The sequence below is a fragment of the Melitaea cinxia genome, chromosome 20, assembly GCF_905220565.1.
Source record: "Melitaea cinxia chromosome 20, ilMelCinx1.1, whole genome shotgun sequence".
NCBI lineage: Eukaryota > Metazoa > Arthropoda > Insecta > Lepidoptera > Nymphalidae > Melitaea > Melitaea cinxia.
The window spans coordinates 6,734,089-6,750,193 of NC_059413.1; the positions used below are offsets into that span (position 1 = coordinate 6,734,089).

Below are 16,105 nucleotides of genomic sequence, written 5' to 3' on the forward strand. Positions count from 1 at the left end.
GATATGGATGTATATACGGTACATAATCAAAATAACATTTTTTACAATTTTTGTCTGTCTGTCTGTTTGTTCCGGCTAATCTCCGAAACGGCTGGACCGATTTTTACGGGACTTTCACTGGCATATAGCTGATGTAGTAAAGAGTCACTTAGGCTACTTTTATTTTAGAAATTTATTTATTTTACTAGCGGACCCGGCAGACGTTGTCCTACCCGGAAAACAGCTACCAAATTTGATAGCTTACATACCGATAGCAACGCCACCTACCGGGTCCAATTGAGATAAAAACTACCATATCTTCCAAGTTAGACCAAATTACAGATGCTTACAAAACTTGATAAAAATTGTTTCAGTAGTTTCGGAGTTACATACTGATAGCAGCGCCACCTATTGAGTCCAATTGAGATAAAAAATAACCCTATCTCCCAAGTTGGATCAAATTATAGATGCGTACAAAATTTGATAAAAATTGGTTCAGTAGTTTCGGAGTTACATACATTTAAAATTTTCATTGTTAACGCCCACCCCCGAAATCCTTATTGGGGATGAGTTATCCTAAAATCCGCTCATTGATCATTTCTATTTCACATATATAAGAGATTCGTACCAAATTTGGAGTCGATAGGAGCTATAGTTTAAAAACAGAAATTTTACATTGTTAACGAACCCGCTAGAATAATAGCTAGTTATTACCATTTTTACTGTATGTAAATTAAATTAAAACTACGATTAAGATCAATTTAATCATTAATAACTTACGTAAAATGCGCCCTAATATATTATTTAACATGAATTTTATTGAATAGCAATAAAGTTCAAATTGACTCTACATTTTAGTTAGAAACGTTTGTATGGGAAAAAGAAAAGGGCCGTTTTTAGGGTTTTCCCAGGAAATTATTCAAATTTATCTCACCTTTTAAACCTTCCCTAGACCTGCATGAACATTTTAATACCAAGATAAGATAAATCAGTTCAGCCGTTATCAAGTTTTAGCGAGACTAACGAACAGCAATTGATTTATATATATAATAGATATATATAGATAGATAACTCTTAGAATTGAACATTAACTTTTTTATTAAATTCCACGCTGACAAAGTCGCGGGTACAGCTAGTAATAAAAACATAAGGTACTCAAATAGATAGACAGTTACTGTTATCATTATGATGACTGACTTAAATGCATAACATTGTATCTAATAAAAGTAGATATCATAAAATAAAAAACAAAGTAAATTGTATTGTACTCTTTATTGTACAAAACATATTTACCCAAGACTTAAAAGCTATGCACTAGGTATTATGTCTATTTTTATAATAAAAAATAATATTTATCGTTATCTATTCATTACTTGCGACTCGTCCTCATAACAAATCATCTTACACTTGTATGAAACATTTTCCTTTAAAGGTTTTTCTAGGACACTTGATACCACCATGTTCATATTATTTGAAGCCGATTGCGATGGATCTAAAATTGCAGGTGATTTTAGATTATTAATGCCACTATCTGTAAACTTTTTATTCGTTTTGGTATTAGGAGATTTTATTTTAATTGCATATCCCACTGAAGAATCTTCACTTATATCATCAACTGATTGTATTATTGTTTCTTCCAAACCAGAAGAAGGTAATCGTTTCGAAGTGTCCATTTTTCTATCTGGTATCGCTATGCGTGATGAAAATCTATCACTCGCTAATGGTTGCAGTTCGAAAGGTTTTAATTTTGACATGAGCTCTAACCTCTTTTGTAGTGGACTTTTTGATGGTATCGTAGTTTTAGGCAAATTGGACCGCAGAGTAGGCGGAAGCGACTTATTTATTAATTTTGAATTTGATCTTGACTTCATTATGTCTGGACGCTCTGATGTTGTAATAAAAGAGAAACCTAATTTACTTTCTTTTACTGGCTTACGCAAATACTCTTGCTTGAGTGGAGTCTTCGTTTCAAATCCACTCTTAAATTTCGTAGTTTCTCCAGCATTTCTTAAATTTCCACCTAATGTATGTGAAGTTCTCAATATACCACTTTTATTACCTAAAACTGTAGTTGTTTGCGGTATTTTTGACTTTAATCCATTGTTTTGTAAACTTTTAAGTAAAATGTTATTTTTTACGTGTGAATTTGGTTTTGAAATAAATTTTAGCTTGCTATTATTGTTTGATTTATTTTTTGTCTGAAAAATAGGACTTTCAGTAGAGGGCAAAATAGATGCATCTTGTATTCTTTGCGACATCAGGGAAAGTCTATTCATCACATCTGAATTGAATTCTTGTAATTTTTTATTTAGATTATTTGATTGTGAAGTTCGAAAAATATTCGTTTTTGTGGGAATCATTTCCAATATATTATTTTGATTTCTTATATGCGAATTATGAAAATCATCAAAAGTATCTTGTATGTTTTTTAAAGCTTCATCAGTTCGTGATTTCAGATTTTCAGAAATCGATGTCATGTGGGGATTTTGTAAATTCAATCCAGGAGTGTAATCTTTTAGAGAGTTTCTTAATTGAGAAAATTTTGGCTTTTCTAAATAATTATGTAGGCCTTTATTTGCAGACCTATTTCCTGGAATATTTTTTAATGTTTGTTGCAAGGCGCTTTCTTGTCTATTTATGAACGAAGGCACAGTTTTCATTTGTAGAAAATCTGGAGTAGCTACTTTAGCTTTGTAAGAATTTAAATTATTTATTTTATTAGGTATCGATAAATCATTTTCAGTTAGTTTGTTTGAAATGCTTTTGAACGTATCAATATTTCTTGATTCACTAAACGGTTGCTCATTGTGCCTTACTCCGTTTCTACTCATGTCTCTGTTATCACTAAAAACACCGGATAACGAAGATTTAAAATCATCCAGTAACATCCTAACATTTGGTTTTTGGTTTTCAGATTCGAAATTTGGTTGAATAATAACATTTTTATTTGAGTATGGAATACTATTAACGATGGGCCTGCTAGCTTCAGCTATCATTTCATTACTCTGATCATTTGGCAAGCTTATTTCTGTTTGATCCAAAATTTTTGACGCACCACTTTGACAAGAATTTGTTATTGGTAAGGAATCGATTATCGTCGTATCATCGTTTTTTTCTTCATTAATAGGTATATCATCCACCAAATCAATTATTTCATCATAATTTCCAATTGAATCCGATAAAACAGCTGTAGACTCTGTTGATTGAAATGAAGATGTAGTAGACATCACAATATTATTTAACTCTGATGGTGACGTGTTAAAATCTGTCTCACTTATTGTGTTTGTTAAGTCTTTGGAGTCAAGTCCTTGCATTTCTACTTCATTGTCAGATATACTTAAATTAAGTAAACGATCAGACATTTCCTGTAAGTCTTGCGTATTAATATTATCGTCCACCTCAATATCGCCAACCTTTATAATATTTGTAGGTACACTCGTCGTTGTTTCTGTATTTTTGTAAGAATCACTGTTAATGAAATCAAGCCCCAAAGGATTGTGAATATTAGATTTTAGTTTTTCATGAAGGTTTTCATTAACTTTCTTAATATCTTCGAACTTTTTGAAAATATCATTTTTGATGTTTGACAATGCATTTTTTGAATATGTTTTGTAAAGATCGTTATTAGTAATAAGTTTGTTTTTTGTTGTTGTTAAAGAATTTTCATAATTTAATAATTGGTTTTCCCTTACATTAGGCTCATTACCGCTGGTTTCGTCATTATTTTCTTGTTCTATATTAGTTTTTTGGAGGCCACCATTGCTTGCACTAGTTTCTAAGTCCTCGACGTTACACACGTTTTCCTCATTACTTTCATTTTTAACATTATCCGCTTCTATACTCGACGTAACCATTTCATCATCATTCTTTGCTGTTGTTACCTCGAAATTTTTTATTGCAGTTTCGTTAAGGAGATTTGGTTTTTGAATATTGTTAGTTATGTCTTTATTGTCAATTGTACTAATGTCATCACTAATTTCGCAGTCTTTGCTTAAATTGTTTTCTCTGTCAGTAATTTTATCGAGGGGATCTTTAACCATATTAATTTCTGAGGGGCTTGATACTGTGTCTACGTTGTCGAAGTTATAGTTATCTTTTGTCTCAGTGAAATCCGTGTTAGTTATTAAATCGTTGTTGGTTTTTAAATCCATGTTCACACGTGGTGATGGTTTAGTTAGGTCTACTAGGCCGTATTCTGTTTCAAAAGATTTATCATTTCTATAACTTTCCCTTAAATGAGTATCAGATTTTTGTTGCTCTTTTAATAAAATTGATGACTTTGCATTGTTTACTGCATTTTTTTCATTATTTTTTATGTAATAATCTCGATTATGAGTAGGTGAAAAGGTAAAATCATTTTCTTTATTTTTGTCTGTTTCTTCAAGAGTAGATGTTGATGGAGAGATTTTTTTTTGTTTAGATGCATTTATTAAATCAAAAATGGATGCTAATTTAAAATTAGGAATTTGCATAGCACGATTGTTATTGTTATTATTGTAATGAGGTCCGCTTAAATTATTTGAACTGTCAAAATCTGTATTAGATTCCTTGAAACTATTTTTAACTTTTGGAAAAAGTTTCAATTTTAAAAGATCAGATTTTGTTTTATAATCCTCTAACAAATTACTTTTTAAAGGCAGGGTCGCATGTTCTTGTACATTACTCGCGCTATTTGCCATATCAGAATATCTTTTACTATCTTTCGCAGTAGTCAAAGGAGAGTACTTTCTTAACGGTTTATTTGATAGCTTAAGTTTTTCGTAGTTGAAACTGTTAGAACTCTTTTTGTTAGGGTCAACACAGCGTGTTTCCTGTACATGTGATGATTCCGGAATTGTATCGTATGTGTCTTCTTCCTTTGGTTGTAATATAATGTTAACAATGTTCCTTGGAGTATTTACTGTACTTTCTTGGCCTAACAGATTTAGGTCCATATCTTTACGTGCGTTTCTGGTAGCGTCTCTGACTAATGCCTCTTGATATTCTTGATCAGTGACCTCGCGTAAAGTTTGTAAAACAGATGAAGCAAGTCCTACTTCTGGGTTAAGTAATGGCTTAGGTTTTTTTTCTTTGACTGACCTGAAACAACAAACATAATATTTATGTATAGTATTAATAAAGTAATTCCAAAAAAGACCTCATAAAAGTGCTTTTTAAAAAAAAGGTTGTAAATGTGTTTTAGTTTTTTAGTAATAGACCTTAGTTTAAAATAAAATTCTATTTAGAATAAAAACCAGCCCCTCCCAGCGTGGAGACTTTGGGCGAAACACATGAGCTTACTCCACTTTTGGCGTGAACTTATGGAGGCCTGTATTAGGCTGAAGTTGTTGAGTAAATTTGGTCCAGTCATTCGGAAGTTATACGCGTACATACTTAGTTACATTTCGGCGATTCATTTTTATATATAAAGAAATTGGATAATAATAATTATTATTATACCTGATAAGTGGTTCAACAGCTCTCAAGGTCGGTGTAAAGATAGATGATGCGGATTCTGAATCCGGCGCTGCCCAACAAGGACAGTTCTCAGCAGTTTCTGGCGCTGCTTTTTCCATTGTACCACCGAACACATCATGATTAGGACTTCCTGAATCGAGACAAGGACAACACTCTTCAAAATTTAACTGTCTGGGACGTCTTGTGTTTTCGTTTAGCACTGGTTGTGACAATATCTGCAATATAACATTAATTATTTTTAACCGACTTCAAAAAAGGAGAAGGTTCCTTAATTCGACCGTATATATTTTTTTGTGTGTTCGCGTACTTTGTCATTTATAAACCGTTTTTGATAATTCTTTTTTTGTTGGAAAGGAGATATCCCGCGCTTGTTAATTTTTTTCGTCAACTTACGTTGTATTTTACTTTTCGATGTAATTGAAGTTGATTTTTTTCGTTTGCTAGCAAACACAATTATCGATTATTATTATACCTTATGGTAAGGGGTCGTCTACTAATCACTTAATTTCTTTAGCAACTTTTTAACATTTGTCGTAGTGCAGTTTAACATTATCACTCCTACCCCTCCATACCCAAAAATCACGTCTATATTTTTTTTACAAATTATATTTCATAATCAAATCTTTAAATATAGGTATAACCTGATTAAATTTTGGAAAATTAAACATCATGATACAAATTTTTAGAAACACATAAAGGTTGCTGGGTGTTTGTTGGTTCTTTTTCTGGTTTAAAAATCCAACGAAAAAAATATACATGATATCTCGTTACAGGTTGGGGTCACCCTTTTTGTGATATTTCTTAATTTTTTCCGAAGAATATGTTCGCCAGCTTAACATGAGAAGTACGCTCAAAGGTATCTGTACATTTTGGATTTCAAGTTATTTCGATCTCTTATTGAAGTTACTATGTCTGCAATTTCTGAACCAAAAAAGCAAAGACTAAAATATTTATGTTATTACTTAAATTATAACCTTTCCAACAAAAAATAACAGTAAAAATGAAATTTGACTACAACTTAATTATTAATATTAATACAATTAAGTATATTTTTAATTTTCTTATTTTTCAAGGAAAACCGGTTGATCGTAGGTTTCTACTGGCCAATCTCAAGACATACTGAACAGATTTAAAAAAAAAATCTCTAACACTAGAAACCAAATTATAATTGTTTTTAAATTGGCGATATACTATGACGTTTTTTATTTTCGTAATACTAGGTTTTTAGTCTGATATATTATTACAATGTACCACAAAATGTATTTTTAGTAGATTTTTAGTAGTTTCCCAAAATAGTAACCGAAAGAAGTTTTGAACGTTATTAATATCTATTAATATTTTTATTATTTGTACCTCGTAACGCGTTGTTGTTTTCACATAAAGTTCTAAAATCTTATAACATATATATTGCATTTTTTAATCAAATAAAAAATAAACAAAAAGTTAAGTTACAAAGTAATAAAAGTAAAAACTTACAATTCTCAACGGCGCGAGCCAAAGCAACATAAACAATTTCCACATTTCTAAAATTATTTTTCTTTCACATCGAAAAACATATCAAACTGAACTTCCTCCGTCGACGATCAGTCTATATAATTTAATTACAATTGAAGATAATCTATTGATAATCTTATGATAACGATTAACACACTGAGAGCACGCAGAATGAAAATTACAAGGCTTGAACGTGACCGCAAACGCTGAGACATCAGATTAATAAACGTTATCAAAATGACTTAGATTAAGTGTCGGTCACAGCACTGGTTGTTGCGCTGGCGGTTTCGGGTTCAATCCCCGCACATGACAAACATTTGTATGGGCCATACAGATGTTTGGTGTGGTCTGCGTGTTTGTGCAGTCCTTGTGGGTCTTCCCACCGTGCCTTGGAGAGCACGTTAAGCCGTCAGTCACGGTTGTTATCATGTATATCTGACAGCGATCGTTACTCATAGTAGGGAATATATCTCCCAACCCGCATTGGAGCAGCGTGGTGGATTAAGCTCTAATCCTTCTCCTACATGGTGAAATAAGTCGAAGCAGTGGGATATTACAGGCTGAAGTGTAAGTGTCTTTTGTTACATACACTGGACTGCATAGAAGAAGGGTTGATTAGCAAATTTTCAATATCTTCAAAATTACCTTTTTTTACTTAGGGAAAATCCATCATGGGTACCCTCCAGCGCGGGGGCGCCAGAGGGTTTTGTCAGACTCCTACTTACTAAAAAACCACCACGTGTGAGCAGTCGTCCGCCTGGGTGGGGCAAGATGGGCTCGCGCTAACATTCGCCACCTCGATCTTCAAAATTACCTGACCTAGCTTTATGAAATTAAGACTAAATTAATTAATATTAGTCTTTAAACTGTTGAATCCATTTAATAAATTTAATGAAAAACTACGCATTTTATTTATTTTACATTTAATTAAAAATTTAAATTTTTTTTTCATTTTTTTTAATTTTCATTTAAGCACATGAAAATATTCTTTAATTTAGTCTTTATTTCATAAATCCAGGTCAGGTACTTTTGAAGATCTTGAGCGAGGTGGCGAATGCTAGTGCGACCGGGTGACTGCTCACGCGTAGTGGTTTTTTGGTCAGTAAAAGTCTGACATAACCTCTCCGGAGCCCCCGCGCGGAGGGGTATCCATAAGGATTTTCCCCACGTAAAAAAGGTACTTTTGAAGATATTGAAGATTTTCTAACCGAGCCTTTTTCTTTGCGATGCAGTTTATTTTCAACTACATTTTACATTCAAATTTAGTCAATAATTGAGATGACTTAATAGATTGAACTGCGGAAAAAATCGCGGAATATAATTTAATTAAATATTGCTGAGATTACAAGTGCATATATTATATCATCATGTTCTAGTTTATTTCTGAAATTTTGATTAGCAGTCAGTTTGTTTCGTAATATACACACACGTTCTTTAACTAGATGTTATGATAAAAAAGCGATATAAGAAAAGCATTCTAAATTGGAATTATCTAGAATTCACATCTGTGTAATAAGTATTGCTGTATTGTATTCAAATATTTTTTTCCTAGAATTATTTTAATAATTTTGAATCACATTTTAATTATCGTCAACCGTTGTGAAGTTCTGTCTTAAATCTCCTGATATCCAGAGCTGGGCATTAACTCGTTAATCCGTTAACAGTTAATTAACGAAGTTAACACTTCGAGTAACGGATTAACTTTTAAGCTAACTTATAAAATGGTTAACGGACCCGTTAACAGTTAACCCAATGGAAGTACGCACCGCGCGCGGCGGGAAAAACAGGTTTCAACAAGTTTGGTCGAGCGCGCCATTTGAGAATGGAGCATTGGAGAATCTTTCGGTATTGCATCAATTTTCATCAATGCAAATTTAGTTAAATCAATCAATTGATTTAATTAAATTTGCATTCTGTATTTTATTGTTTTATAAAAATAATTAATAAATAAAAAATAAAATAAAGTTTATTTCTTTAACTAGAGCTTACAATAATATTTTACATACTAGGGAGAACTTCCATTAAGCAAATAAAAAAATTTGCTTTTATACTTCTTTCGTTATCGGTATTAAATAATCAGCAATTAATATAATGCTTTTTTAGTCATATGTTAACGATTAACGATTAACTTTAACTTGCGTTAAATCTTCTAAAATGTAGCGTTTTAACGTTTAACGAAACTAATTTTTGTATTAGCGGAATAGCGATTAACGAAGCTAACCATTTGATTAACGGTGCCCAGCTCTGCTGATATCGTATAGATATTGAGACCATATTGGTGTGACAAGTGGTAATCTATAAATCTATGTAAATTCATAAAAAGGTAATAAATAATTCAAGTAGATATGTACAATTTTTGTAAATACAGCTCTTTATCTGAGATTCAGTAGTTAGATACCGATTTTTTTAAATATGGTACCATCTCGACAGAACTTGAAAAAAAAAATATTTTATAAGCAAAAGCTTTCTTCCACTAGGATCTTATAAAGTAATTTTGATCTTGAAAAGTAACCTTTCTGACTTTACATATTGAATATAATTATCTATTGAATACTATGCAAAAAAAGTGCTTGTTTAGGGCAAGGTCTCAGATGGCCTCACAAGCAGGTTCAATTTTGTGGTAACCTACAACGTAGCTAGACGAAAAAATAGTCAAATAAATACGCGTTATCAAACATTACTCAAAAAGTAGTTATCAAATCAAATTTAAATGGGGCCAAAAGACAAGCATCAAAATCAGTACACCCAGTGAAAAGTTATAGATACGGTATAATACAACGTAGGTTGACGAATAAATGGGCAAGTAAATACGCATTATAAATCATTAGATATAGCTCGAAAAGTACTTGTCCTCAAACCTTTACTCATAGGTATATACTACTAGCCCGTTGGCGCAGTTTGTAGTGACCCTGCTTTCTGCTCCGAGGGTTGTGGGTTCGATTCCCACCCCGAGTCTGGGTGTAATATACATATTTATTTATATATTTATATATGTATTATTTATAAGTATGTTTATCGAAAAAAAAAAATGTAGCTATATACCAGTCGGCTGTAACGTATAACACAAGCATTAAGTTGCTTACTTTAGTAACAGACGACCGTGTGTGTATTGTGTAAATATATAAATATAAATATCTATATCCGTCAACCCGCATTGGAGCAGCGTAGTGGATTAAGCTCTGATCCTTCTCCTATATGGGGAAAGCCGAAAGAGATTAGATATTACAGGCTGAAGCTGGATACCTGTATTTACATGAATAGAAATCAACAGATAAATGCAAAACTATGATGTTTACAAAAATCTACTACTCTAAATCAAGAAAGTTCTTTCTTTTAGATGAAAGCTAAAACTTAAGACTTTTTTGAGAACTAGTCACTTATTATTTAATAACTACATTAAAAAAATAATAATTAACAAACTTGAATGAACCATAGAAGTTATTATAGATTAGCATTAGAGAACAACCGAAAGGTAACAATTCTAATAATGGCAACGTCAATACCAAATGTCATCTGCAAAATTTAAAAAAACTTCGTTTAAAAGTCGTTAAATGCTGTAAACGTTGCTGTAGTTTGCAATAAAAAAAATAAGGTAAAATTATCCAAACCTTGCGACATCTAGACTATGCATTAAAGTTCGATAGATGTTTTATTAAACAAAAAAAGATATCCGTGCGGCCACTGACCCGCAGTGTTCTTGTAGAATCGTCATTGTGAAGATTATCAAAATTCCGCCTTACAAGATGGATGATTTTCTTAAAATAGAAAAAATAGGAGAAGGCACTTATGGAGTAGTGTATAAAGGAAAGAATAAAATAACTGGACAGTTTGTTGCTATGAAGAAAATTAGGTTGGAATCTGAAGATGAAGGAATTCCATCGACTGCTATTCGGTTAGTACAGTTTTGTTTTTAGTATTGCATTATAAAACAAACACTATCCAAAAATAGCCAGTAACTACTATGTAATATATTCCAATGTGTAATATAATTACAGAATATAAAAACCACTCATTTATAACCTTAAAATGTTTTTGTTTGATCTCCAATTCATTTCATCCATTTCAGAGAAATTTCCTTACTGAAAGAATTGAACCACCCGAATATAGTTAAGCTGGAAGATGTACTTATGGAAGCATCGCGTCTTTATCTCATATTTGAGTTTCTATCAATGGATTTGAAAAAATATATGGATACTTTAGGATCGGGTAAAGTATGTACTAAGCATATGATTTATTTATTTTTTGTTGTTGTTATTGTACATGTTGTGTGTTTCATAATCATTTATAATATATTACTATATTTGATTTCTCTGTAACTTCTAGTTCATGGATCCAGCTGTTGTAAAAAGTTATCTGTATCAGATAAACAGTGCTATCCTATACTGCCATCAACGCCGGATACTGCACAGAGACTTGAAGCCGCAGAACCTTCTCATTGACAAAACTGGTATTATTAAGGTATACTTAATATAAGTATTATTGTAATATCTATAAACCAATTTATAACTAAATTATCTAGAAGAAAAATAATTTTATACATAGGAACTTTTATTCAATAGTTATAAATATTTTATGATGAGTTATTTATTATTATTAAGTTAGAAGACAATATAAAGAAATCTCTTTGTTAAAATATTTTATTAAATGTCTTAATAAGAATATTAGAAGAAACTAGTGCTAATCCATTGCTAAATTAAATATAACACATATTTAATATATATTAGCCCCCATAACATTGTTATACCACGGAATTTGTGTAAGTAATAAATTAATGTTAATCTTAAATTTCAGGTGGCAGATTTTGGTCTCGGACGGGCATTTGGAATCCCAGTGAGAGTATACACACATGAAGTGGTGACGCTCTGGTACAGAGCTCCTGAAGTCCTATTGGGCAGCCAACGGTATCTTACTCTTCATAAATAAATTAATATAATTATCTACACAATACACACACACAGTCGTCTGTTCCTAAAGTAAGCAACTTAATGCTTGTGTTATAGGTAACAGTCGACTGGTATAGCTACATATTTTTTTTTTAGAAATTTGTTAGAAATTATTAATTATAATTTTTTTATGATTTAGTTATTAAGGGAAACTAGTATATTTTTAATGATGACTTAATACAATAAGTTATTAAATTTTACAAGAGAGGTTTTTTTAATGACAGGTGTTCTCTAACAGCCATCCAAATTGTGTAGCTATAGACTTTTGATTGTTTTCAGATTATGATTATACAATTATTATTTTTGCTGTTTCAAGGTACTCATGCCCCATTGATATGTGGTCTGTGGGATGTATTTTCTCAGAAATGTCTTCGAGGAAACCCTTGTTTCAAGGAGACTCAGAAATTGACCAGCTCTTCCGCATATTTAGGTATGAAAGATATGTTTTTAAATATTATTTTTATTAATAACTGAAGATATCTAATTTACTCAATATTTTTTTTTAATTGTATGGTAATAGAAAAACTGATAATTTTTTTAATGAGATTAGTTTATATAATTTTATTTAGAACAGAAGTTTGTGTAAATTATGTATAGATTAAAAATTAAATATATTTCAATTTATTAACTTTAAAAAATGTGGCGATGATGAATGTAGAACCAAAATCTAGTCTGTCTCAACTTTTTTTCTCATTGGGAATGCATTTATAAGTTAGACTAGATCTTACAATTCTTTGTTTTTCACTAGGATGTTGAGAACACCTACTGAAGAAATTTGGCCTGGTGTTTCATCTTTACCGGACTACAAACCCACATTTCCAAATTGGACTACTTTCAATCTCCACAACCACGTAAGTGTAAAAAATAGACTATCATAAATACTTATAAACTAATTTTAAGTTCCGCAGCTAATTAGATAAATGTCTTTTACCTTATACACATGGTTGTGCATTCTATGATTGTGTTCTCATTATATTGTTATATCATCAACTTAGCTACACTTATGAATCAGCTAAACTTATGAAATTTAGCCAGTAATGTTTTATAATGCTTACACATAAATTAATAAGAATTGCTAATAAAATACTAGGGACTTCTTGAAGCAAAAATTTTTAAAACAAATTTTAGATTAGTTGTTTTGATTTTTTAAAGTAACACCTTATTAGATAAATTTGATTATGATAATTTGTATAGGAATTATTAGTTTTTATATGTAGAAATATAATAATTTACAAATATGTTTTTGACTAATAGTAATTTAATTTAGCAATTTAAATTCTTTTTTTCAATATAGTATAATAGTAAGTGGGTTTGTCATAAAATGAAACTTAATTAACGTTTTCTTTTGTTTAATTCTGAGCATAGTGATACAATTTTTTATTTTAAAGAGGGGTAGATGTAAATTTTTTAACTTATAAAATGGTAATAACAAAAATAATAGATTCAAAACATAAAAATGAATAATCATCCATTTTGGTGATAAAGATTAATTTTAGATTATAAAATACGATGATATAAATATAAATTATTATATGCCTAAAATTACATTGTTTTACAAGCGAATTATTATTATCTTTCAGGTACAAAATCTTGACGAAACTGGTATGGATCTCCTACAAAAGATGTTAGTGTATGATCCAGTGCGTCGTATCAGTGCGAAAGATGCCCGCAGGCACCGTTACTTCAGGGACGTGAAGCTTCCACCCGGTCTCGCCACTCATACTCCCTACATACGATACACTGATGGCTCAACAGACGCCAAAAATACTGTGCAGAGTGTTTAGTGAAGTGGGCTACTTTTGTCTAGACAATGCGATTATGTGCATACAAATATCAATGTAAATGTTTTACGAATCAGCAGCTGTGTATTAAAGGCACTGTCTGAAAATTTGTCGTAAGATCTTTTCTTACTCATCTGCAGTAACTAAGCAGTTCAGATGTATTATTAATGCAGCCGATACAGCGGTAACTCAACTCAGTTATGTAAGTAGAGCTGCTATAAATCATATAACAAATACTTATATGCTATTATGTATTGAGTTTGTTTTATTGGTTTTAGGTTGTAATGCTTTTATAATGACTAAAAAATATTTTAAAAAATTCTGAAAAAAGTGATAACACTGCAGGTCAAGGAGTTATCTTTAAAATATGTTAGTAATATTGGAAACGATACTCAAACATTTTGAAAAATAGTGCAATACTTTATCTACAATGTGCAAAATCTAACTATAAACTGTATTTAAATAAAAAAAATTAATACACTTCCCCAGTGTACTCGTAGATTGTTTTTGCACTATTTATAATGTTTGCCGCATGAGTTTCCATATCAAATATATTTTTGTAAAGACTGTTCATACTCTGTGTGGTTAAAATTATGATAAATAATACATATGATTGAAATGAATCATTGTAATTTTCGCCTTTTTATGACATTAACTGTTTAATTTAAACACTGCTGAGACTAAATTAGTATTATAATTTTCTATTTCTTTATTTCAATAACTGCTCAAAGATCATCACTTTTTGTTGCTCAGCATATTTTGCTAGGAATCATTACTTTATAAATTGTCTCTTTTTTATATTAAATTAAGGACATATGAGATAATGTTACTTCATCTCAATTAACACATTAACACATTTTTAGTACTACTTAAAAAAAAATCCTTTTTATTAATAGGTATTTGAGTTTATTATTAGTATGATAAACAGGCCGAGACAAAACTGGCAATCCTGGATAAGTGAGAGAGTGAGTATATTTTCTCTTTTAGATGCTTTTTTAGTAACAAAAACTTCTAGCTTACAGAGATTAAGATAGAACGTCTTTTTTCAATAGAGGTCTATAAGAATACTGCAAATAGCAATACTTATATATCAATGTCAAAATTGTACTTAAATTTCATTTTCATTTTGACATTTTAACTATGTGTTTGAAGTTTATAAATGGAACAGACATATTTAATTCTCTCGTAGATTTGGGTAAGATGAACTCTTACTACACATTGATTATTCGTTTGAACATTATTTGAACATTACATGTAATAATGAGACATAATGACTTTTATTTATATTGCACATTTAACTTTCGCTTAAAGAGATACTGGCAAGTGGCAATCTCAGTTATAGAAGTACAAAAGTCTGTCACTGTAGAGAGCTTAGGGAGGTACAATGAAATGGAAAATATTCTCACTGATGTAATTATCTCACCCAGTTCTCACTTACTCAGGTTTTGATTTTAGTATAAAATGATTAACTCAAAATTATTATATGATACTGCCATTTTGTTTTACTGAAATAAGAAGATCAAAATTATAAAGCTTAAAATTAAGGCTAGTTTACACTTTGATTAGTGCGAGTGCAGGTGTTTGGTACTTGGGAGTGCGAGTGCTTAGTGCCAGTTGTGTCCAATACTGTTTAGCTCCTGGGCTTAGTAAAATTCAATTGTTGGACGTCAAACAGCAAGTATGGTCTGGATTATATTTAGGGTGTCTACAATTATGAAGATATTCCCCCCTTCCGCCCTTGCGTGCGAAAGCGTTGGCTGCCATCCCTCCGCGCCTCCGGCTTAAAAAAACACTAGGGGTAGAGCAGACCAAGACCACGTGGACAGTGGGGTGCTCCGATTCGGTTTTGGGTATTTTTCGAATTTCTATACCTATATTCTAGCACGCAATGTTACTATCTTTATTAGAATATTGTGTCTGACGCGTTATTTTGTTTAAAAGTGTCTATTTGTCAGTCGTTAATGGTCAATTCGTATCGTATTTTGATCTTGCAGTAAAGATCGTTTTTACGTAAATTTGTTCGAAAATTACGCGTGATAGTCGCAGAACGGAGCATGAGTATACATCCCGCAGCACCGGAATTAAGGTAGAGTCAGAAATAACAAAAATTTAACCTCCCATAAATTAATCTACCTGTGATATACATCATAGCCCACGTTTCTATTCACTTGTCTACGCTGATTACTAATATTCGCACCAGTAGCAGTTCACACGTATTTGTACTAATCATTAGGCACATACACTAAACACTTGCACTTGTACTAATCAAAGTGTAAACTCGCCTTTAATTGTACTATAATGTAATGCCAACTCTGTAGGTTCCTGGACAAGATATACACAAGTTGAGAATTCTTAATCCAGTTACATTACATATATGTCATTAAATTATGGGTAATTTTCTTTTTTTCACATTTTTTCATTAATAAATATATACTGTGATATATAAAATTG

At 31.2% G+C, this 16,105-nt stretch overlaps 2 protein-coding genes across 2 annotated transcripts; one reads left to right on the forward strand and one right to left on the reverse strand.

Moving 5' to 3' along the window:
• Nucleotides 1–1,337: 1,337 nt before the first annotated feature.
• LOC123663687 lies at nucleotides 1,338–6,957 on the reverse strand. The gene is made up of 6 exons (XM_045598355.1): nucleotides 6,913–6,957; nucleotides 5,419–5,651; nucleotides 4,607–5,058; nucleotides 3,672–4,174; nucleotides 2,563–3,536; nucleotides 1,338–2,091 (listed from the first exon to the last, which is right to left on the reverse strand). Exons 1-6 carry the CDS (start codon nucleotides 6,955–6,957, stop codon nucleotides 1,338–1,340), a joined length of 2,961 nt encoding a protein of 986 aa, XP_045454311.1.
• A 3,551-nt stretch (nucleotides 6,958–10,508) lies between these two features.
• LOC123663448 (cyclin-dependent kinase 1) lies at nucleotides 10,509–14,277 on the forward strand. Its single transcript, XM_045598131.1, has 8 exons — nucleotides 10,509–10,522; nucleotides 10,634–10,822; nucleotides 10,997–11,141; nucleotides 11,254–11,388; nucleotides 11,722–11,831; nucleotides 12,190–12,303; nucleotides 12,622–12,724; nucleotides 13,454–14,277. The coding sequence occupies exons 2-8, from the start codon at nucleotides 10,674–10,676 to the stop codon at nucleotides 13,655–13,657; spliced, it is 960 nt and encodes a 319-aa protein (XP_045454087.1). The 5' UTR covers nucleotides 10,509–10,522; nucleotides 10,634–10,673; the 3' UTR covers nucleotides 13,658–14,277.
• The last annotated feature ends 1,828 nt before the right edge of the window (nucleotides 14,278–16,105 follow it).

Bases quoted from the DNA above. Each gene is read 5' to 3' on its own strand.
- LOC123663687 (XM_045598355.1), bottom strand. From the start codon at position 6,957: ATGTGGAAATTGTTTATGTTGCTTTGGCTCGCGCCGTTGAGAATT. The intron at 5,059-5,418 runs GTATAATAATAA...TTGTTGTTTCAG, and splicing joins GCTGTTGAACCACTTATCAG to GTCAGTCAAAGAAAAAAAAC. The intron at 3,537-3,671 runs GTAAGGGAAAAC...ATTTTCAAAAAG, and splicing joins CCAGCGGTAATGAGCCTAAT to TTCGAAGATATTAAGAAAGT.
- LOC123663448 (XM_045598131.1), top strand. From the start codon at position 10,674: ATGGATGATTTTCTTAAAATAGAAAAAATAGGAGAAGGCACTTATGGA. The intron at 11,142-11,253 runs GTATGTACTAAG...TGTAACTTCTAG, and splicing joins ATACTTTAGGATCGGGTAAA to TTCATGGATCCAGCTGTTGT. The intron at 12,304-12,621 runs GTATGAAAGATA...GTTTTTCACTAG, and splicing joins CAGCTCTTCCGCATATTTAG to GATGTTGAGAACACCTACTG.